The following is a 24,944-nucleotide window of genomic DNA, read 5'->3' on the forward strand; positions in this document are numbered from 1 at the left end:
GAATCCCTGTGCTTTAGTGGACCCAACACACCGGCCTCTTGACCTCAATTAAATTAGTTATTTTTAGTATCCTCTTTACAGGGTATTGTCTCTTCTCTTGTGTATGGGGTAAAGTATGGGGGTCTTTGGAGTAAACATAAATGCTGATGAATGTAAGAAAACCATGTTCCTCTCCTCTCCTCTCCTCTCCTCCTCCCCTCTCCTCTCCTCCTCTCCTCTCCTCTCCTCTCCTCTCCTCTCCTCTCCTCTCCTCTCCTCCTCCCCTCTCCCCTCCTCTCCTCTCCTCTCCTCTCCTCTCCTCTCCCCTCCTCTCCTCTCCTCTCCTCTCCTCTCCTGCCTCCATTCTCTCCTACGAAAGCCAATTAACCTTCAGGCTGAACTGAGAGCTCGTGTTTTGTTCTTGTTCATTAGGGGGTCTGGCCATATGTCTGTCTGTCTGCCTGTCTTTTGGCCTTGACCACTTAAAATGTGTCTGTTGTGCACATGTATGTGTCCTTTCACATTTGTGTGTATGTGTTTGCACACCATCAGGTTAATACAAGACCCAGCCCAGCCAATGACTGCACTCACACTGTCCCAGACTCCATGACCAACAACAGGTGAGTTTGCTGGGGCATGAGGAGCATGTTTGACTGCCTTGAATAAACTACATTTGGATTATAGATGAGTAACTGTGATGTTTCCTCCTTCAGCTTAAAGAAATCCTCTGCTGAGTTGAAGAGGATCCTGACAAATGGGCAGGTGAGCGTGTGTTTTGGGTTTAAGTTGTATTCGACCACTGTTATCTCACTGCTCCTGCTCACTGATGAGAACACATTCACACAAGTGGTTGGCTCCTCTATTGATTTTCTGCGATGCCAGTTGAAGGTGTGTTATACAGATTGTGTGTTTGGTTATTGTCTCTTTTCTATGCTGCACAGGGAGCAGGAGGTCTGAGGGTTCTTGAGAGCTAGCCTGTAACAGTCATGTCTCTTTCACACACACACACACACACACACACACACACACACACACACACACACACACACACACAGTAGCTAGCGTGTCAGGAAGACAATTAAGCCAGGGGCCTCTCAGGTTTCTGCTGTAACACAGTGAACTAATAGAGCTGTTCTCTCCCTTCTCCTCCATCCTTTTATCCATCTCCTCTCATTCTCTTTACCCCCCCCAGTCTCACCGTGTTATCTAATCAATTGAGCTGAACTGGGGGAGGAACATGTGTGCATGAATGTTGTGATGCCTGGCTCTTTTTTCTATACAAAATTAAAACTTGGTATCACACAGTGGTAGTATATCAGCCACAATACAAATAGAACAAAGACTGGAAAAATAGTTCAGAATAATGCAGAATTATAAATTCTGGCCAATGTGGATGCGAATAATAACAGTGTTATTCATTCCTAGAATGTTTTTCGTATTTTATATTTTGCAGTTATCAATTCAGGAATTTTCAGCATACTAGCTATTTTGCAATAGAACTCAATAGTGACCTTTTCCATCCACTACATTCATTCCTTGACATCACAGAAAAAAGAGTTTTAAGCCTGGGACCAAGCCTACCAACTAGCAGATGGATTGTGACCATAAAACGTTTGATTCACAATCAAAAAATCTAAAAACAAATGAAAGACTAAATAAAACTATATAGTAGTAATGTTGGAAATATCCATGACATCGAAAGGTAAACCAGGTTTTATCATTCAGACTTATATCTTCTATAGGAAGTACAAACATTTCACAGTCTTTTATCTTGTGATTTTATCCTCTCAGATGATTGTGGCATTATGACTGATAACATTATCAATTCAGAGTGTTATTTGGATTTTCAGCCCCAGAACCTCATTGTTGATCTCTGTTGTCCATTCATGGTAACATCAAATGGACTTATTTTATATTGTAGATAAAATGGCTTTTCAGTTTTATAGTGAATATTTTGTTTCATGGTAGTCTCTATGAAATGTATTTCATGTGTGTATTTAAAGTATGGAACAAATATTTTTAAATATACTCGTAGGACTGTTTATTTTCAGTGACAGTATTAAAAGGGAGATTAAACAAAGTTGTTAGTATTAACAGTACAGTTATTGTTGCAAAACAGTAATGGAGTCACAGTTTTCCTCTTTCTTTTTTTTTTTTTATATATCATTTTCCAAACAAATTTGTTCTAACTATATCAGAACCAAAGAATTATCTGAGAGCTCTGTACAGATGAACATCATCAACCTATTGAAGGATTTTCATTGGTTATATCAAAATGGGTGGGAGGAGACAGCCATGTTGGGTCATGCTACATTATATTTTACACCCCTGACACTTTTTATTTTATCAAAGTAGAGTGGAATGACAACAGCAAACAAATCGTCATTAAACTTTACATCAGTCACTTCCCCGCTCACCCAAGCACAATGTCCTCCTTTTATAAATTGGCCAACAAATGTTGTATTGATCTCCTCTTCTCCTCCTTCTGTTTTCTCTTCTTATGTTGCTGAACTTGGAGTGACCTGAGCACTTGTCTTGTTTATAGCCTCCAGTGACAATGTAGTCCCCCCTCCTCTCCTTTACTTTCCCTCTCTCTCACCTGTGTAGTTACACAGATCATCCACTGGTTGCATGTCTTCTCATGTTATAACATCTAAGTACCATTATTGTGTAACTGTGTGTTTGTGGCTCCACAGATAAATGCCCAGGATATCCACTACCAAGAGCAGCTTGGCCATGGAAACGGAGGCACGGTTTACAAGTGAGTGTTTACTGGCACCAACATTACAAGGCCACAACACAATAACAGATATTGACACTGAAGAGATTCCTCTATACAGTGCAGATGTTAAGGATGAATGTCTCAATTAGTCGCCCGTTTCAGACTGATGTGTGATACAATTCTTGACTTTTCATATTTGTTCTGCTCATTCCATATGGCACACACATCACTCAGTAGGGTTCTGTGAAGGGCACTCCATTGTTCACCACCCTTCCTCTTTTCCTTCATCTGTCCATTTATCTCAGCGTTCAGCTTGACATCTATCAGGCTGGTTGTACCTGCATTTATTTATTCTGGTCTGAAGGTTGGAAACATATATGATATTGATTTGGAGCTGTAAGGTATGACAGCAATTGACTTAATCTGTCTATAGTACAGCACATTACCTGCCAGCATAGAAGAGCTCCATCCTCTCTGGCCAGACAAATGTGTTACTGCCCTGCTAACGTTATGACAAGGTTGGCATTTGTGTTGCTCTTTTATCCTTCTTTTCCCCACCTTGTGTTTCCTCCTTCCCATCAATCCTTGGCTATTGAGCGGTTTTATTGAGATTGAAGTATTGATCACTGCTCAGGCTAACCTTGACTTGACAGAGTGGTCTGCTTCAGACGGTCCCCAGCAAACCCAGTAAATTTCCCATCTAGCAAGTCTTTTTTTTAATTTTTTTTTATTTCAAACCACCTTTCTATGACTTTGAAATAGTTTCATTAAGAGCCAATCCCTCACAGTTGGAGGAGAATAAGTTTCCTGATAAGTTTGGCACTAGAAATGGTTACACTGCACTGGGGAAGGCCAATATTGCAAGCCCAACAACTTCGCAGTCAATTTAGCCCAGTGAAAAATCCATATGCTTTGGTGCTGAAATTTTTATGGTTGGAAGGAGAAGATAAACACATACAGCTTCAAAAAATGGACAAAAAACAGCCTTGTTGTTGATGCTATTAGTTAGTGAGCAGAGGTGCCCAAAAATACTTTAACAGCTTGAAGATCAAACCTTTTTTGAAGCATACTGTGTCCCCAGTTTGTACTACACACTGATTGTAAGCAGCTACTTTATTTGCATCTTCATCCTTCTAAAAATGTCCCAGTTGAGGTGAGCTGAGGATAGCTAGGGTGATTACTTTCCATCTACAAATTATTTTTCCAAAACGTCAAGGATACCTCTAAGTCACTGTCAAAGCCCCTAATAAGTCCCCACATCCTACAACTGGGCTTTTGCTTCCCAAACTAACGTAGCTGCATCCTTGGCTGGCTTGCACCAAACCAAAACACCAAAGCACACATCCTAGGCAGCCTCTTCCTCTGCAAAAATTTTGAAGAAGGTCGACTCTGACACCATGTTCTCACCCAGTCTCCAACATGTCACTGGAAAGATCAGCTTAGTGATGAACTGAAGTCCTTCTAAATAGAGCTGTCAACTAGGTATTGTTCACCTACCATTCAGTGCAGCTGAAGAACAAACAGAATGGTTGGCTGTATCCACATTTTAATTGTAATTAATATAACAACATAGTTGCTGTAGTTGTAGACCTTTGACTTGATGTTTTTGCATTGACATGTACACAAACATACAATTGTGCAGGAGCATTAAAGCTATTTGGCACTCTGCCTGTCCACATGGCAAACACACCTGCACCACATATTTGTTATGAACCCTTGAGTTTGCAGACTATTTGTGATAAGATACTTGAAGAACAACTTCAGTTTTCACCTTTTGCCATGAAAAATAAATGAATGTTATCTGTTAGTCATTATTTGTTTTTAAACAGCGAAGGTATTGTAAAGTGTTCCAAGAATCCTGACCTCATATTACTAGTCATTAGAGCTAAATTAAACTTGAAATTGTGATTTTGTTACGAAATCAGTGTTAATTGTGTTGGTGGCCTTGACATCAGCTTCCAGAAATTTTCATTAGTAACCGTTAATTGCTTCCCTGTTCTTTAATTTTAATTATTTTCTCACAGTAAGAAAAAAGAAATATTTACTGCAGCTCTTCACTCGTTGTCACCTTGTATCACTTTGGCTGAATTTTTCACTTAAACAGTTCCAATGAAAGTAGTAAAGCTTCTTTTCTGTGAATATCTCATCATGAGTATTCACTGTCATAAGTAGATTAACGTTTGTATGACTAAAACAAGGATAGAGTAAGTGCATCTGAATTATACAGTGAGAACAGGAAGAGGAGATTATCCAGTAAGTTGCATAAACAGATGATAACGTGAAGAGTCTTAGTTGGAACAATCTCCTTAATCTACTGTCCATCTCAGTCAACCCAACCTTTTTCTTTCTGTGCAGACAGAAAATAAAATGGCATTATGTTATGTTCCCTTACAATTGGTTTATATCTTTGCAGCTGTGGCCCTTCATTCTTTTACATGTATTCTAATTAACTGCTGAGATCTTGCGTTGAAACTGTGCACGAAACTGCACGAATTAGACAAAATAAAGTATGTAAGCTGCTGCTGACTAGCTACTTTTATGATGCTTCATATAGTGTTGTGTCAGTCGATATCTATAGCACACAACAAGGTGTCACGCAGACACAAGTAGTAGTGAAAAAAGACCCTGTAAATAAATAAGTAGTAGTGTTTTTTATACATCTTGGTGCTCCAATATATGTTGCCTGCATACTGGTATTTTGAATATTTATGATGTATTTAAATTAGCATATTTATTTATTAATCAGCCATAGCAATCAAATTGTTTCTGTATCAAGTAGGAAATTTGAAAAAATAAAAAATAAAAAAAAATACTGTATGCATATTCACTGAGGCCCCGGACCGGTTTCTCGCTTGCTTAGAACCAATTCTGTGGCCTCCTCAGCCTCTCCCTTTTGGTCCAGCTTATATTAGGCTTATCACATGTGAAAAGCACCACAACTGCCCACCTTTTAACCTCTTAGCCCATTTATGACCCAGAACCATTTAGACTCAATTGGATGTTACCAACACCTCAGCTCTCCATAGCCACATTGTGACCTAACCATCCATCACTGTCGGCCTTTGTTTTTTATTACACACTCTCTCAGAGGCCCATCTTGTCCACCAATCTAACTGACTCTGCGGCTTATAAATACAATAACAAGGACACAAAGGCTATTCTCGTGACTCATGGATCGAGAAGTGCAATTAAAACAGGCACATTTGCCTGACTGTGACTGCGGTGACATCTACTTAGACACCGCGGCTGTTCCTTTAAACTCACAGCCCATTTTCTCCATTGATTTTGTTTTTTCACCACATTGATTAGACTGCATTTTGAAGGGCTGAACCTGTTTGGTTAATTGGTGGTACCCTTGTATCTTGTTCGCAGACGTTTTCAGATTGTGTCTAGAACTAGTAGAACAGGATTGCAGTTTACACCCGGCATCATACAGTAGTGCATCTTGATTGGTTTTAATATGTCTGCCTGTTTTGTGCATTTGATTTTAAGTTGTATTTGCACACTGATTGAAGGTTGTGGAGGCTTTTTGTTTTGGAGATGCACTACAATATGTGTTTCAGACAGTCAAGCAAAATTATTTAGGAGCTTGAAAAAGAATAATCTGAAGCCTTTGTAAGTGAAGTTTTTCAGTTTTTCGCACAAAGTCTTGAAAAGCTATCATAAGGTGTTTTGCAGCCTTAAGGTAAATGGTCATGAAATAATTGTGTATGAAATGGTTGAAACTTTGGTATCCGCTGGGGTTTAGCGTGACCCAATGATGTTCCAATTAATCCTAAATGGGACATTGTGTAAACTGTGAAACCTAAATTACAGACATGCATGAAAAAATCAGCAAGTATATGAAGAATGTGCTTTAGAACGTATTGCATGTATATGTCACAACGCACGTGATTTTTTTAAAACCTTTTTTAGCACGTCTACATCTGCATGTGTAAATTGTTTCTGTTCTTAAATTCCTTTGCTGTAGTTAGCACAATGTGGCGTATTAAGTAAATATAATGCTATCGAGCCGATTGTCTGTTCCCAATATTTTCCTTAAGGGACACCTTTGTCATCTCTCAGTAAACTAAACAACTTCAAGTACTGAAAGACTGTAAAACTGCATAGGTAGCTGCAATTCTTGTGAAATAAATAATTACTTTGAATTTTGTACAGACATGAGTTTATTAACATTGATGATTTTATGTTTAACAATCTAATTTATTTTGTAACTCCAGTTCAGTTTTTTTTATCTCCACCGCGCTTGGCCATTATTCTATTAAGTCTTCAGTTGTTTTAACTGCATACTTTTCCAAAGCAGGAAGAGACTGTTCTGCAGAATGAAAGCTTTAAGAATTTTTTTTTATTTTTATTTTTTGGCCTTTTAGCTTTTTATTGATAGGACAGTTGAAGACTTTGACAGGAAACAGGATGAGAGAGAGGAGGGGAGAGACATGCAGCAAAGGGACATGGGCCGGGAATCAAACTCAGGCCAGGACTGCCAGGCTGAGAACCATTGCTGTAAACCATCTCATTAAAACAACATTTGATTTCACTAAGAAAAGAGTAAAGTGAATGTTTGACCCTTTTGCAGAAAAAAGCAAATCATCAACAGCTGTGCTGCTGTAATTTCTCTTCCAGCCAGAAGAGGCCTGCTTCTTAAAAGTAATGTCATTTATGGAATTAAAGAATATACAGATGTTCACTTTTCTTGCATGGTAAAGTATATAAAAGAATAACTTTCATCATGACATTTGGATATTTAATAAGCCTGTTTGTGTGTCTGTGTGAGAGTCAGTGTTTAGGCTTCTGTCTGTCTGTCTGTGTCAGTTAGGAGAACCATTACAGCCATATCAGATGTGAGGGTCAGGGAGAGAGAAAGGCCGCCCGTCATCCATGTGGCAGTGTAAAAGTACCACGTTAGCCCTGATCCAGGACAGGAGGCCAGTCTCTCTAACCAACAGCCCCAACTTCAGAGACACAGGGAGAGGCCCTATGAATACTGCATGATGGAGCTTTTATTACAGAGCGAGCTGGAGTGTAAATAAGATCCAGGCAATGGGGCACGTTTACTGGGGTCAGATCAGGGGGAAGTGGCGGGGGGTGGCTATGTAACCTTGTCCCCATGTCTCCCACTGTCACAGGCCTGACACTGTAACTCATACAGGGATGGTCGGCCCTGAGGTGGTCAAGGACAGTCTGAGAATAAAGCTTTAACCAAGCAGTAGTCACACCATGTCTCCATCTTAAAACCTGCCCTCAAAACACGTGTGAAAACTTCCAGATTACTAAATTGTGTATATCTAACTTTGAATTACAGTTTGTTTATCATTTTATCATTACCCAGGAAATATTAACGATAATTTGTGAACACATCCAGTAAATGTGGGTCTGTAGTGCTTATATCATGGAGATGGTTCTCATGAAAACATATGATAGAAACCACCCTGTGAAAAAGTCCTATATATTGATGATGTCAGTGTCTGAAATTATTTACAGAAGTCATGAAATAATTAACATTGTGTGAGACTTTGCAAGAAGGTACATACAGACAAATTCTAAACTCAGAAACTTCTGTGGGCCCAGTATGTCTTTCAGCTAATTGATAACTACGACATGTTCGGAATGGTGAAGACTAGACTCTCTCAGACCGCCTTACACATGAAACCTACCCGTCAGTATTTAACATGTCTACCCCTGCGATCTTGACTCAATTAACATCTTAATCTTAATTAAGAGGCAGCAGTCATGCTTAACTGATATTGATTGTAGCTTAAAGGAAGACCGAGACATCAAAATGGAAACAAGGCCATCAGCCTTATGTGCAGAGAGCTGTAGAGAAAAGATGACTTTTAAGATCAAGAACACTTATTAAAACTCTTGAGGCAAAAATAAATAACACGGTCCAGTTAAGTCAAATGAAGATTTACACTTTGCTACCATTACATATTTATACATACCTGATGGCTGTCATATGGCTTGAAACAACTTTGGACAAGTTGGACATGTTAAAGAAGAAGATGTAACTTATACTTCAATTTTTGTGATTCTGCGACATGTAAGATTAAAGGAACAAAGGAATGATAATTGAAATCTGAAATGAATGAAGCTTTGACTCGTGTGATCACTTTTTGCCCTTTAATTCAACAGTCTTTAGTTTACTTTTTGAATTCAGCTGTGATGAGATTGTCGATAAAGTTCTTTAAACTACAGCTCACATATACCTTGGCCTAGCTACAGTCAGACACTAGTCTTTGTATACCTGACATGGCACTAATAGGTGCCATTAATTAAAGGCCTGAGCCAGTTTTGAGGTGTCTGGCCGGAGAGCAACATGATACTCCAATCTAAGATGCATTAATCACACCTTGCACCATACACATTCTCTTTGGAAGACCCACTGACAGGTGAGCAGCCAGGTATCACATTCACTAAGGCTGCTTGCAAGCTAACCAGACTGTGTGACGTCCACTGCCCCCACCTCATCCCTGTCACCTGACAGCTGTTGGGCAGTATTTGTCCTTGAGGATTGTATGTTGAGAGGTCCTGAGGTATTGTCACCGGTGCCGTAAACTAACCTTCAAGGGCTGTAACTAAAGCCGATGTTTGGCATTAAGGAGTTTGATAATTAAATCATTACGGGGCCCGTCTGTGACTGCTGCTTTACTTGCAACTCAAAACTCTGTCTGGAACAATGAGTAATAGGGCTGACTGGATCTGGTTTTGGGTGGTGACCTCTGACCTCTAACTGAAATGACTGATTTTGTTGTGCAGACTATTATCACTGTGTTTAGTTTATTACAATAACTATTTGCTATTGATCTGACCACAAATTATTATTAACATATTGGAATTGTGACATATATTTTGGAGTCTGTGTAATAAATGTAATGGGATTTTACATTTTTAAGGGGCTATGATCAGAGCTCCTCACTGGGCAGAAAACTAGTCTTCAATTAAAGGTTCAAGTTAAAAAAATTTAGACACAAAAACATACTAAATTAAAGTAATTGCTTTCATCAGTTTTTTTTTTCATATCATCTCCTGTTTTAGAGCGTACCATCTTCTTGGCAAGCGTGTTTTAGCTGTCAAGGTAAGAAAAACTACTTCTGTGTTGTTAATAGAACTGACTTTTTGATAAGTGACCCTTGATAAGGGCCACTCCCATCAGAACATCAACAGGACTTGTTTGCTTTGTATTGATGGAAGGCTCGACTTCATTCTTCCATGTTTGATTTCAGGTCATTCCCCTGGATATCACAGTGGAACTACAGAAACAGATCATGTCAGAATTAGAAATCCTCTACAAGGTTAGTTGACTGATTTTACCTGTTAGTCTTTACCAAAGCATTTTCTCCTCTCCCCACTGAATGTTGCTGTACAACCAGACCTGCACTGTTAATAAACCTCAAGTCTCTTAATTATTAAGTGTCATCTATCGCCACGGGTCTTAAAATGTAAACCAAGGATCAGTGGTATATGGACACACGTGCAACATGTACATAGATTAGGCATGGAATGCATTTATTGATCAACATCCTGTTTTGCTAAACTATTAGTCTTATAAAAATCAGAAATAAAGTTTCTTTCCAAACAGTTGACTTGCTTCAAATTGATCCCTCGACAGACCCCGATACAGTTCAGTGCTGCAGTTGCAATTTTCCTCTCAGAGTCCTCTCTTTTTGCTCGACTTTCTGATTAGGATAACGTATAAAAACTTATTTTGTATGATGAATCATTATTCTGGCATGCTGTTTAATAATTACATTGTCTCTTCTCTTGATTACAGTGTGATTCACCCTACATCATCACTTTCTTCAGTGCCTTTTTTGTAGAAAACAGGATATCCATATGCACAGAATTTATGGACGGTGAGTTTCCCTGCAGTTGAAGCCAGTTTTTTTTTCTTTGCTAGCCACAGAAGAGACTTTGGGGAACTGTCCTCTGTCTCTCTACTGTGTATCCATTTACACTTCTGCAGATCAACAGAACGTCTTATTGCCGTGAGCTGCTTAGCATGCCTGTGTGCTAAAAGCTACAAGGGTGTTATAAATCTTGACTGAAGTGCATTTGTAGGTTCGTTTGTATGTGCGTGTCTGGACTGGTGCGAGATGGGGGACCGTGTATGTTTGAAGGTGTGTGTGTTTGTTCGAGTGTGTTTTAATGTAGTGATTCCCCTGTTTCACACATTTAGCAGCTTGTCAACAGAGCCTGTCTAACCTCTCAGCACTCTTCATGAAAACTTTTCCTCAATTGGCCATTTCAAATTGTACTTATTGCAAATAAGAAGTTAAAACACCAGCTATGTTTACATGGACGATATTTCTTCATTCCGATTGAAATCACACTGATGATGATTTCGGGTCAGCTAATTACATGGGATGGGATTAACACAGTCTGGTGTTCAGATGCAACAGCATGTTTAATCTGAACAGCTGTGAGTAATGTGCTAGCTGATGTTAGTTCAGGAGTTCCATTTACTGGTAGATAATTTGTCTCTCTTATGTGTAATTGAATTAAAAGCAAACTCCCTGCAGTAGACCGGTTCACACTGCAGAAGAAGCCACCGTCTTTGGTAGGTGGAGAAACATACGTCAGTATGCATTTACGTCAAGACGGTGGGCGTGTGCAGAAAGAAAGCAGCCGGAGAATAATCAGGTTATGTTAACATTGGACAGTTTTGATCATTTTACAAAACAGCTGAAGCTACTCCTCTTCAGCCGAAATGTTGTTACGTCTGGGCCTGTTTATTCTGATTGTGTTTATATGGAGCATTTTTATTCTCTTTGAGGTTTTAAACTGATTGAATAATTTGTCTTTCGCAGGAGGTTCTCTGGACGTGTACAAAAGAATTCCGGAGCACGTGCTGGGGAGGATCGCAGTGGCAGTAAGTTTCCCCATGAGTCTGACCACTGAGTGAACTACATTCGAATCGACATGTGTATTTTGGAGTTTTTGTAAACATTTATTTAAATGTTTAATTTGTGTAATGTAGAGTGTGTTAATCGTGAACATCCATGTATGCCTGGCAGTCACAGATTTCAGCGTAACCTCTTACCGTTTGTTGGATACAGAACAGGTCTGTAGAGAAAACTCATTTTATTAATGAAATAAAAGAAAAAGGAACCACAGGTGTGAATTTTTCAATTAGCTTCTGTTTGGTGAAGTGGTGGACAAAGTCAGTGTTGTTTTCCCCCTATCCTCCAGTCTCTGACTCTCCCTTTCTCCCTCCCTTTCTACTCTAGTTAAAACTAGCATTTTGATAGAAATGGCCTTGGTGTTGATAAATACATGTCTCATTTCCACACTCATTATCCTCTCCACCCTGTCTTTTCCATCTCCCCCCTTTAACTTTGTCCATAATCAAACAATGACAGCTATTTAGTCAGTGTTAATTCTAATTCACAGCTTTCCCTCCTTTCTGCTGTCACAGTTGTTAATTATCACAGAAGGAAAAGCACCCAAAAGGGTGTGAGTGAAGCTGCACACTGCAGTTGTTTCACTCACAACACCACCTTTTGAGACAGCAGGACTTCAGAGAGCTTTTGTGCTTCTTTAATTTATCTCAGAGGTCGCCGTTCATCAGAGATGGATGACAGGAGCCTAGAGGCTAGAATCAGCTCTCGACTCCCATAAATGATAAAATCATCACAGTGCAGTAATACACATTGGGAGATGAGTTATACTTACACAAAAATATAATGATTCCATGGCTGTTGTATGAATCAGGCAGGCAGAGTCATATGTGAGAGCTGTAAATACAACACCTCCAAAGAGTTGAAGCATAGAGGTGTCTTTTCTACATCCCTAACCAACTCAGTTCATTTCTTTAACCCTGAATGAGCAACATCTCGGTACTGAGGTCCTCCCTAATTACTTGGCTCCTCACTCAATCCTGCAGAGAAAAGTCCTATAAAGAACATTTTCTTTTTTGCTTGTATCTGCAGTCTTGTTCCTCGGGCAAGGCTCTTAAGGCTTTTTCCCAAAACAAAAAACACAACAGAATAGAACCCAGTACAAATCCACACTGTTACTCATCCATAAAAATGAGGTTAAAAGATCGGCCAGGTTCTCCTTTCCAGTGTACAATTTCTCAAGAAGGCTGAGCACTGTGAAAACACACTGGTCATCAATCATGAAACAGGCAGTATACAGTTAAAAGACAGCTCAGCAGTATCCAAACCCGTTCTAATATCTCGGGTTGAATCTTCCACCCCTTTTGCCTCTAAGGCTGTATTCAGACCAAATCAGTCATTGTGGCAATTAGTGCAATATTGTGCGACAGTGTGGGAGGACACAACTAGGTGTGGTATCATTGTCCGGTCCATGCCTGGATAGTGCCCAGTATCAGCAAAAACACTTCTAGAGAGACTTTCTCCATCTACAACATGTTTGCAGAGTATTTTGCCTCCCCTGTTAGTCTCCTGCAAGCTTAATGTTATTTGATCCTTCAAGCAATATAATAGAAACTCAGAGTGATTTGGCAGACCACTGAATGTATGTGCACGTGTCTTATTTTGGCCTGTACAACGGTATCTGTTCGACCGTCACACCAGATGTGTCTCGTCAGCCATTGCTTATTAGAAACCATGATAAACCTCCCTTAGAATAATTAACTAAGTAGTAGGATATATTTATTTCATTTAACGAATTTAGTACAAACGGCTTGAATACTACTGTTGACCGGCCGGTCTGATGGCCAGCTTATGTGATTGGCCACCGCAGCATGACTTTGGGTTATGTCCTTCCAAAAGTCAATTCTGCTCCAACTTTTCACTGCAGGGCTGCTGCACTCACACGCGAAATGAAAGGAAACAGCCTGATTTTGTCTGAATGAACCCATCTGGCCATTGGTTAGCTTCTGAGTGATATCTGGCTTATTATTTTCTCTCTCATTTGTAGGTAGTTAAAGGCCTGACATATCTTTGGAGCCTGAAGATACTTCACAGAGGTGAGTAAGGTTGAGCATGGGCTTGTTATTAAAAAAAAAAAAAAAGAAAGAGTTTAGAAAGACGAGCTACAGAGTGCTGATGTTGCAGTTCTATCAAGCAGTTTGTCTCCGCAGATGTCAAGCCTTCCAATATGCTGGTGAACACCCGGGGACAAGTCAAGCTCTGTGACTTTGGTGTCAGCACGCAGGTATGCTGATTTGTTTGTGTGAGCATGACAGAGAGAGGATGGAAGAGAGAGAGAGAGAGAGAGAGGAAGAAAAACAATTGTCTATAGCTGCATCACCACAGGCTGGTGCAATCTGTGTGTGAGCGTCTGCGTGCATATGGTCAACCTGTCAATCACTGCATTCATTTTCAACTCAAAACATCATTGGGGTCCCAAGAGTCTTCCTCTCACATTAACTCCCCCCCCCACCTCCATTGTTCTGCAGCCTCCAAAAAATCACTTGTTATAATTATGACCCACACACACAACAGCAAAGCCTCATTGATATGTATTCAGTAGATGTGGGAGAGCGTGGGTGGCAGACAATAGCCTCGTCATTGTGTGTGTGTGTGTGTGCGCGTGCGTGCGTGTGTTTGTGTGTGTGTGTGTGTCGCTGTCTGTTTTTAATGTAATCATCAGGGACAGACTTTCAACGTTCCCCAAACATCAACCCTGAGGACTCTGCATGCACACACACACACACACACACACACACACACACACACACACGTTCCTGCTGTGGCAAATTGTTATTCATTTTTAACCTCCACTTCCTCGGAAGCTCCAAGGTGATTTTTACTCCCTGTATATGTAACAGCATTGATTTGTCCTTTGCTTTTTTTTTTTTTTACTCTATTTTTCTGTTTATCTCTCTGTCACACACATAATCTCTCCCTCCCCCTCTCACTGTGGGGCATGCTCCAAAAAAAAAAAAAAAAAGAAAAGAAAGCGGCCATAAGGGAACAGACACTCATTATCACAGTCCTGTCATTGATGGCATGTGCCATTGTATCCACACACACACACACACACACACACACACACACACACACACACACACACACACACACACACACACACTCACTAATGTCTCCTTGTCTTACTCCTGTTCCCCTGTGCGTGGTTGAGAGCAGCCCAAAATATCAAACTGACATGTCAATAGATTTAGATAATGTAAGTTCAGTCCAGCGCTTGTCTTTTTTTATTCCTTGAAATGGGACAATGAAGTAATGACTCCTAAAAGTTATTTATACAGGCTAAGGTTTATTCTTTCGTCTGTTTTCTAAACCACAAGTCTAACCCTAACAGTAACATTACCTTCACCACCAGCATTTGTGATTACATCTGTTTTTCATCCTTAGGCTAGTTACCTCACTTTTCACAGTTAGCTTTGTACATGTTAACAATGATTACCATTTATTTTAGTAAATGTTTTTTTAAGGTGATTATTTTGCTTGTCATCTCACTAGCAGAGTTGGCCTGTCAGTTAGCCCAGCTGGCTGCTAGAGTGAGGAAAAGCATCGTTTAATTTATGAGCAATGAGGTTTGAACTTTACTGCTCAGTTTTGCAAGACAGTGTAGACAAGTGGGCAATGTCTACCTAACTGGCATATGACAATGTCCACGGTCAAACACTGTGATGGATGATGACATCATTTCTTGGGATGGGGGGGTATCTAAAACACTGAGGTGATCATCAAAATGATCAAAAACACTAAATACAAGAAGAGATGGTTAATACTTTAAACATAATGTACAATGTTAACTGGAAGGTTAACATGGAAGGACTTAGAACATGGATTAACTGGAAGCTACTGACTTAAAGCAAAACTCTCGCCATAATGCAAGCTAGGCTTTTTTTTTGTGAATGTACATGAGTCAATCGTATAAAAGCGAATTTACAACGAAAGTGGCACTTTAAAGATTTACCATATTTTTGTTTTCGGGTCAAACTCATTTTCAATGGAAGTGCTACGGGCACTTTTACAATAACATCAAAACTCCTATTTTTAAAACACTAAAAAGGCTCAACACAACATGAAACCTTGCTTGTAGTATCACCAGGGTCTCTACACATGAACACCAGCATTGAGAACATTGTTTGTGTACACAGAGTTTACTAAAAAGAGAGTTTTTGAACAACTCACATTAGCAGATGCTTGTTCCGCTAGTCAGTGAAGAAGTGTCGATTTCCGAATTTGATGTAACATGGAGGTCAGTTAAGGTGGAATGCTACTGTCTTCCAGCAAAAACACGACATGATATCTCACTTTTTTCTTTTTTTTTAACTATGTTAATCCCAAATTGGGAAATTCTTTTAGGTTGCATTTTGATGAGATTTTCACTTTAAGAATGAAAAAGCGCCGTGATCACAAAGGTTGGAGACGATGCAGTATGTAAAACAGAAATACCTCACACTGGATGGTTCAAGAGAATTACAGTCAGTTGAAAAGTTAATTGTATTGATATGCTGCATAATTATTTTGTTATCCACTGATGTTATCCACTATCCACTGATGATTTGTTACAGTTGGTGAACTCTATTGCCAAAACATATGTGGGGACTAACGCATACATGGCGGTGAGTGAATATTATGTGTTCTGTTTCATGTCAATCCATTGAAGTTTCACGAGTGAAGATACGATTTAGCACAGGACACAGAGCTTCTAACTTTGTGCTTACAGTTTTTGTTGTTGCTTTTTGCTCTTCAGCCAGAAAGGATATCAGGAGAACAGTATGGTATCCATGCAGATGTCTGGAGTGTGGGAATCTCTTTCATGGAGGTATGACAGTGTTTTAATGGTTCCTGCTACACCAGGCATTCATATACAGAAAGAAGTGTGGGAGATTTGTGGAGAGGAAGTGGTCCATTCATTAAAAAAACAAAAGAAGTAATTACACGATAACAAACCCTTCAAATCATCGTTACTTATTGACCGAACTGCATAAGATGCAAATGTATCCAAGCACATGTGCATCAGTGTCCCTGTTCATCTTTCCCAAAAGGGTTAATCGACTCTTTGACTGACACCCTGCGCTTTCAAATAACATTTTAATTTCAGTATTACACTTCCCTGGCCTCTTGTCCTCCCACTGACATTATTGATTATTCATCTGTTTCTGTCTAGCTCTCCCTCTGCAGTATAACAAATGATTTGGGCTTCTGTCTCACCTTTGTTTGTCAATAATGTTTCATATCATCACAATTATAACAGTAATGGATGACTTGGCCATGTCAAAATTATTGACATGATCTTTGTGTGATGAAGATGGAGTTTTATAACAGCAGACCCCCTGGTCCTGTTCTCTGTATCTCTGGCTGTGGATGTGTGCATCAAGCTAAATTAAATGGCTTGATGTCGCACTCAATTTGGATCGATCTTTAGCCTACTAGTTGGTCTATTTATGTTCAAGAAAAGACCCTGAGCATTTTGACGTTTTAATAATGTAATGCTGCCAATAAGCTGCCCTTGACCAAGATGAAAAATACCCACCCCAAGTGAATTGCCAAATGTCAGGGAGAGCTGTCACCCAACCCCCCAGCCAAAAAATAACACACACACACACACACACACACACACACACACACACACACACACACACACACACACACACACACACACATTACATACAACTGTCCTACAATCCTCTCCTCCTTCCCTTTATCCCCCCATTTTGTTCTCCGCAGGTGGTAATCAAGGGGGGGTTATTAACTAATAGCTGATGTTGTTTGATGAGGAAGTGTTATCAGCAGGAAGCCACTAAGCTTACCTCAAAAGACAGAAAGTCTCAAGTTCTACACGCATCAGTGGCTTTAGCAGCATTTTCTCTTTGTCTGCACTTGAATTCCATGCCATTAAGACACTGGCAATGAAAATATTAATACATGTTAATATGTACATGAATACAGATGCACATAAATACAACCTATGGACACTTTATCATGAGTGCCTGTGTAATCCAATGCAGTTCAATCCAATAGCCATGCAAGACCTTCCACCTTTGTGAGATGTGTTCTTTGTATTGGCTTAACTCTGAGGTCCTATCAGTTCATGTGCTGTTATCATGGACTGTTTTATATAACATCAAGGATATATGCTGTACACACACTTACACATTATCTGCTGGGAGGTGGGAGAAATATTTGGCACAACCTAAAATCTAAAGTTTAGTAATCAATTTTCAGTTAAATGGATTTATGGATGGATTTAAAGTTTAGGTCAAAAGTGAACATACAGTTGTAAGGAAACTGGAGATGGCAGTCTTCATTTGCAATGATTTCTTACTACTTTGTCACAAAAAACATCATCATCATTATGTGTCTTCTGAAAATGTGACCAAATCTGCTCAAATTATTGATTTGAACAAGTTAGGAAAGTCACCTGGAGACATTTCAAAGCAGTTACAGGTCCCAAGATCAACTGTGCAAACAACTGTTTATAAGTATAGAGTGCATGGCACAGCTGGGTCACTGCCATGATAAGGAAGAAAACTACTACTACAACTATCACCTGCTGCTTAGAGTAAACTCTGTGGCCACATGAAACAAAAATTGAGTTGTTTGGCCAGAAAGAGCAGCAGTATGGTTTGAGGAAAGAAGGTGGGACCTTTAGCCCCAAGAACACCTCACCTGCTGTCAGCTGGGTAGATGTATCATGCTGTGGGGCTGTTTTGATGCAGCATATCTGCTGCTCTACATGAAGTAAATGGAATGATGAAGGAGTATTATCTCCAAATTTTTCAAGGAAGCCTAAAATCATCAGCCAGAAATTTGGCTCTTGGGTGCAATCGGATGTTCCAACAGGACAATGATCCCCAAATCACACCAAAAGTGGTAAAGTAATGGCCAATGGCTACAACTGAGGTTTTGGAATGGTCTTCCCAAGTCCTGACTTGAACTCCATCGAGAACATGTGGATTGTGCTAAAGAAACACTTCCATGCCAGGAAGCCAATTTAGTTGAAATTCACTAGTTCTGTCAAGAGGAGTGGTTAAAAATTCAGCCAGGGGACTGCCAGAAGCTTGTGGATTGCTATTAGACGCACCTTGTTGAGGTCAAAGTGGCCGAGGGACATTTAACCAAATATTTCATTTACTGTATGTGTGTTTTTGAACCAGAAGATTTGGTCATATTTTCAGAAGACCCAGGAAAAAAAAAACTTTTGACTGCGACCGTATGTGCTGTTTGATTTTTGTGTGTAGATATAGTCATAGACTCAGTACTTGCTCAGTCTTTTAGAGCATTTTTAGATTGTTTCAAATCTCTAAAGAAGAGTCTAAGAATATCCTGTCACATTAATTATTACTTTCTTCCTTACACAGTTGGCGCTTGGCATGTTCCCCTATCCACAGGTGAGAATTTTCACAGTTTTTAAATTGTATTTGAGACCAATTGTTGTCTGTGCTGATCTCAAAAAAATATCTTATGTAAGGAGCTGACTTTTATAAACTAATTTTGGCTGTAATGATTCCTCTTTCAAAATGTCCTCACTGATTTTTTTTTAATTTTCAAAAAAAAAATTTTAAACTGATTTTTAAATAAGTCATTATTTTGATCATTTTTGATATGTTATAAACCTTTTGAAGGAACTGCAAGGGACCATTTTTTGTCGAAACTTGTTGCCCCGTGGACAAAAGATGTTGGTTTTGGGGCTGAACAACTAGACCACAGACCAGTTTCTCTCCTTAGGCTGTGAGAGCCCTCAATTCATTCTCAGCACAAAGTCTTAACAAGGTTTAAATTTGTTATTACTTGTCTGACAGGCATGAAGTCTAACCTGATAATTGTACAGATACGGCCAGTGTCACTGACGTCTTGCTGATTGTCTCGTTTGCTTGTGTAGGTCATATAGAGGCATCAGCATGAAACTGAAACCATTTCACGATCAGTTACTCCGAGCTCCTTGTATACATTTAAAGTTCTCTTCAGTAAATGTTTTAAATAGAGATTTTGTAACAATTCCAAACTTCAGATTTGACCAAATGAGTGTGATGATGATGATGATGATAAATATGCTCAAAGGCACCAATCGTAATACAAGGCCCTGAATGAGGCCAAGATGTCCGTTGACCTCAAGATATAATTTTCTGTCTGTTACTTTCTAGATTAGAAGCTCAGTGTCGACTTTAATTGTATAACTCTACTGTTTGGGTTCATTTTTTTCCCCTCATTACACTAAGTTAAAATCCTGCTCAAATGTAATTGCCGACTACAGAAGTGACTTCCCAATCCCATCAAGTCTTAATTAGCCTTTTAAGATGGGTTTATCTCACTAATCCCTGGCTGAGCAATCTAAATCTGGTTACCTTAGGTTACCTTCTGGCCACCCGCCTACACGAAATGTGAGGGAGCAGACCTTCTCTAACAAAGAGCTGCTCTTTTGAACTATGAAACTTATCCTTTGAAAACCCATATTGCTCTCTGTATTGACACATTGCTGCATGCTTAACATGTGCAGCACTTGGACTGCTCCATCAGTTTAATGAAACTTCACTGAATAAAGAAGCAGACTGTGATGAAACCACTGCACTTTCTGACTTTGACTGCCAGAATGACTGCTTCCTTCAGTATGGCAACAATCCTTCCTGGAAAAGATCGAACCAATTGACTAAACTTTGAGTGAGATTACATGCGCACTAGAAGACCATATGCTGTTTTTTGAGAACTCGCGATGTGCCACCAGCAGTAGTCCTGAAGAAACCAAGATACAGCTGTATGGTTTCTGAATGTTCCTTCTTGGTGCAAAACAGAGTGACTGAGATAGTGACAGCTACAGGCAGATGATCAAAGACCTGGATACTGATATCATCATGTGTACTGCGAGATGAAGATAAAGTTTTTCATGTTCTATTTAAACCTGAAATCTGAAAAACTGAGCATCTATGCAGTTTTGTGGATGTTGGTGTCAGTTACCTCAGTTTGAAGATTTAATGTGATCTATTTTGTGCTGTTAGAAACCCAACTGTGTTCTTACCAGAATTAATTCAGCATCTAGTTGCATATTTCTATGGTGAACAGCCATCTGTGTGAGAGAGTACGGTCGTGATGTAGTGATTCACTTATTTTCTGCGTTGATCATTAATTCTCCATCCAGGATGATAATATGTGAACCCTTGTTAAATCGATTAAAGGTGTTTTTAAGGTGTTAATGTCACACGATGTGTGGAATGAGTATGACTTGAGCCTTGGGCATGTCTGATTTTAGAGTGTTCCTTCCTTCATTTAATGTTTTCATTATCATGTTAATCGGAAGTCTATCATTTCCCAGATTGAATCTACCGTCATTGATACAAACGGGATAGACAAAATATTAAAAACATCTCAGTTTATGGTTCAGGCTCCCCACTGTCACGCAGCCTTCGTAGTCTCAGCGTTAATTTTCCCCTAACTCCATATGGTACTGCAGACAGTTCACCTGCAGGCTGTAGCAGAGTGGTGTGGCGAGAGTGTTCAGATCCAGCTCGTGAGGCGCAGCCAGCCAAAGTCCTCGGGCCTAAGCTGTCATTTTTGCAGACGCTGGCACAGCTGTCTGTGCAAAACCCCCTGCTACACTTCACAGAGAACATTTTAGTACAGACTGAGGAAAAAGTTGGATAAGACAAGAGAAGCAGGAGAGAGAGATTGGAAGAGAATCTGTGCCATTAGACTTTACTCTGCAGACTAGTGGAACATCCAGGATAAGATGTTAAAGTTGAATTTGGCTTTGAGGCACTTTTGAAAAGCCAAATTTTAGCTTTGTTTGGAGTCTTTTGTTCAGTGTGCTTGCCAGTTGCTTTAATTTGTGGATGTTGAGTTGATGCATTATCTCTCAATCATTCAGTGCGTGTGTTTGTGTGTGTGTGTGTGTACACATGCACAGTGGAGTCATCACCTCATGTTTGTCATGATTAGAGATGGTCTCTTTAATTCCACTTCACCACATGTCGGGATTCATTTGCGTCCTTTGTCAGGAGTTAATGGAGTTTTTGCACGGCTCGCTCTGAAAGTCTTTGAAGACACCAGACCTGATGTGATGTGTATACAGCCGCCAGCACTATTGCTACTGATTGATTTGTTGTGTTTTTGTTTGTTCAGTGCTTGTTTTTGTTGCTTCTCTTTATTTTGTCATATTTTCTCAAATTTGAATGAATCGCTGGTTGAAATATCATGTCAGTTTTCTGTGTGTATATTTCGGAAGCTTCCATTACACATCACTGCATCCATCAAACAGCATAGATGCGTTCCCTTTTTTAATTTTTTTTTGGTCAAATAAAATGGAAAGGAAATGATTTTGCAGTATTTTGTACTGTATGTGTGTTGTAAGAGACATTTGCAGGAATGTTTGACTACCTTCTGCCCTCAAACTCTTTGTGGCTATATGTCTTCTACAGAAAAATCAGTAGAGATTTTATTTCTGTGTAGTCGGTTTCCTTCTTAAAAGTTTTTAGATAAAACATTTTGGTGTTATCATAACCAGTTTGCTCTCTGTGCAGCTGATAAATGATTTTGAAATATTGAATATGTGCACATTATGAACTGGGATGTCATCTAAAGACTTAAATGATTTATCAGTTGTCACATTTCTTCTGGATATTTATCACCAATCATACAGAGGTTGCAAATCTAAATTTACCTCTCAGTGGATCTTAATTGGGCAGTGTTGAAGCTTTTGGCATAGGATGAATGGTTGTCAGTTCATATGAGATCAGAGAAGAGCTGCAGCCCTGATGATTAACAGTTTTGGGGTAGCGTATCTCTGGTTGTCTAACCGTAAAGAAAAGCAGTGAGAGAAGGACCACATTTTATCTTTCCAGAGTGGGACTACCCACTTGCCCACACCAAAACATGCTTGTAAATCTCTAACTCCTTGAATAAACCTCTTTGACGCTTTTTTTGAATTTTTTTAAAACCTTGAGGAGGAAGACAACCATGTGATCTTTGAAAAGTGTTTATTGAGTTTCTCTTAGAAGGAGCAGAAATCACTCGACATCTTAAAATGGAATTTGTGACTTCTTGTTTTCACACTGAGACATTTTCAAATAACAAATTAAGCTTGATGTGGCTTGCAAATCGCCACGAAGCCATTTGAGTGCTTCATACCAGTCGGAGCAAGGAGCCAATGTACTACTAAACTACAGTTGTCACTTAGTGATAAACAAAGTTTATCACAAGAGTTACATAAGCTCTCAGACACAGTCCTACTCCATACAAACACAGGTCCTTTTCCACCTTCTGCGTCAACACCTTTACTGATCAAAAATCAATTAGTTTGTTCTTCATAGGGCAGGTATCAGTGAAATTATTGAAAAAAACATTTTTTAAATATAAATTTCATATTAAAAACATTTTTGTTCACCCTCAGAACAACCATTGAGATAATGATAGGTCTACCAGATAATCAGCCCACAGAGACAAGAGGGAAAGATGGGAAGGGATTATTAAACCTTTTGATATGTGGTCAAGTTACCTAGTACAAGAAGAAAAAGTACTCAATTATGCTTGAATAAGTTAGTCTCCCACTATCCAATTTCAACCCCTGGAGCAGCATGCAATTTTGTCCTAGTAATTATTTCTGAACAAATTAGTTTTCCATAGTTGCCTTTAATGTGTCTGAATCAAGCAAAACTGGATATAGAGGCAGTTTAAGAGTCTCTTGGTACTTGCAGAGTGAGAAAACCTGTATTTAATTGAGTGAATCAATAAGTGCTCTAATGCACTGTCAAAAGACCCGCAGAAATGAGCAATTTATTTACCAGACATTATTAAACATTTAGCTGAGCCCAGGTTTCAGGCTTTATATCATTTAGTCTATATGAAGAAGTTATACGTTGTTTTTTTAGAGATTTAAACGGATTGTACTGATGAATTCAGTCCTGGGGGTTTAGACAGGAAAACTAAGTGCTTTCTGTTGTTTCTCTGTCATTTAAAGACTTTATCTCAGAGGCCATGTCTAGATCTTCGAATTTAAAAGTTCCTATTCTAGCCCCTATTTTTTAAGGACTCTGACTGTAGAAAGTACACTTAGTAAGTCAAACAAGTATTGAGTATCTTTGATATCTGTGATTCCAAAGCCAAACAGTAGTTATGGTATGTGGGGGGGATTTTATTTTTTCAGCCCCTTTGAAGATCTGCTCCCAAATCACCTTTTCCTGTTCTGCCTATTGCAAAGACTGGCACCTGTAGCCATACGCTATCGGTCGATATCTGTTTATTGTCAGGGTTGCACCTGTGACACATTGAGCATGCTCATCACAAAGCTCGCTCATACTGTTTGTATCAGTTATCCTGCATCCCACCACATCTAGATAACCTGGAGGGCAGGAATAAAGTACTACTCTGGAAATTAGCATTAGTGGATCTTTTACCCCCATTCTCCACAAATGAGAGCAGGGCCATTAACATTTGTGTGTTTTCATTATGTAAATGGTGTTAACGCATACTCACAAATTGCCAACAGGAAAGCAATAATTTTCTCCTAGTGATCATAATGTGTCCAAGTGCATCATCTTGATTATGACACGCTAATTACATATTGCCTCGTGCCTTCTTCTCTGTCTTGCCCTACAGATTCAGAAAAACCAAGGATCTTTAATGGTAAGTTTTATTGCAATAGAATAGGAGGAAAGGAAATCGAGGTCTCCCACACTATAGTCTGTTACTCTTGGTTGGCTCTCTCATTTGAACGAACACCCAAATTGCATTTTTGCAATGAAATATTAGATCATGCTTAAACTGCTGGTATTACATTAGGTGCCATTATGGAATAATAGAAACATTCAGGAGCTGAAGGATGGCTTTGCCTGAGCTCGCTGCATTTGATTAATTTAAGTAGATTCTTTCTTTTTTTTATCACACTATTGATTTTCCTTATTGCCAAGAAATTCCATGTAGGCTAACATGTTTTTATTTTTTTTTCCTCTCCCTGTGTCTCTCCTCTTCCAGCCTCTTCAGTTACTGCAATGCATCGTTGATGAGGTGAGTCGTCGTCTTATGTGCTTTTGCATCTAAAGTCAGTCCTAATGGCCCGGAAAGCTTATATTTTGTTTCCTAATGAAGCAAACCACTCAGGCGGCTTTGCTCCCCATTCACTCAACCCTTCACCCTATGCAACTGCCTCAGGCAATACACATATGCACACGCACATTACTGTAGAGGTTGGACCTGTCATGAGTGACACACACACACACACACACACACACACTCACACACACACACACACACACACACACACACACACAGCAGTACTGCTCTGAATTCTCTATATAACAGAGATGAATACCAAAGCAGACAAGAATATGTTTTGTCAAGACTATTTCATGACAGCACTTGTTTGTTTCTACACA

General features: G+C 39.4%; 1 protein-coding gene across 1 annotated transcript in view; it reads left to right on the forward strand.

Annotated features, from left to right (window-relative positions):
• Positions 1–24,944, forward strand: part of map2k5 (mitogen-activated protein kinase kinase 5) — a 60,265-nt gene that overhangs the window by 8,219 nt on the left and 27,102 nt on the right. Inside the window, exons 6-19 of the mRNA XM_037095915.1 lie at positions 532–599; positions 693–741; positions 2,676–2,740; positions 9,737–9,776; positions 9,925–9,993; positions 10,473–10,554; positions 11,509–11,570; positions 13,586–13,634; positions 13,749–13,822; positions 16,152–16,202; positions 16,334–16,405; positions 18,945–18,974; positions 24,169–24,195; positions 24,544–24,576. Of these exons, the coding sequence (XP_036951810.1) occupies positions 532–599; positions 693–741; positions 2,676–2,740; positions 9,737–9,776; positions 9,925–9,993; positions 10,473–10,554; positions 11,509–11,570; positions 13,586–13,634; positions 13,749–13,822; positions 16,152–16,202; positions 16,334–16,405; positions 18,945–18,974; positions 24,169–24,195; positions 24,544–24,576 (771 nt within the window). The remainder of the gene's footprint in view (positions 1–531; positions 600–692; positions 742–2,675; positions 2,741–9,736; positions 9,777–9,924; positions 9,994–10,472; positions 10,555–11,508; positions 11,571–13,585; positions 13,635–13,748; positions 13,823–16,151; positions 16,203–16,333; positions 16,406–18,944; positions 18,975–24,168; positions 24,196–24,543; positions 24,577–24,944) is intronic.

The sequence above is a fragment of the Acanthopagrus latus genome, chromosome 4 (genome assembly GCF_904848185.1).
Source record: "Acanthopagrus latus isolate v.2019 chromosome 4, fAcaLat1.1, whole genome shotgun sequence".
Taxonomy (NCBI): Eukaryota; Metazoa; Chordata; class Actinopteri; order Spariformes; family Sparidae; genus Acanthopagrus; species Acanthopagrus latus.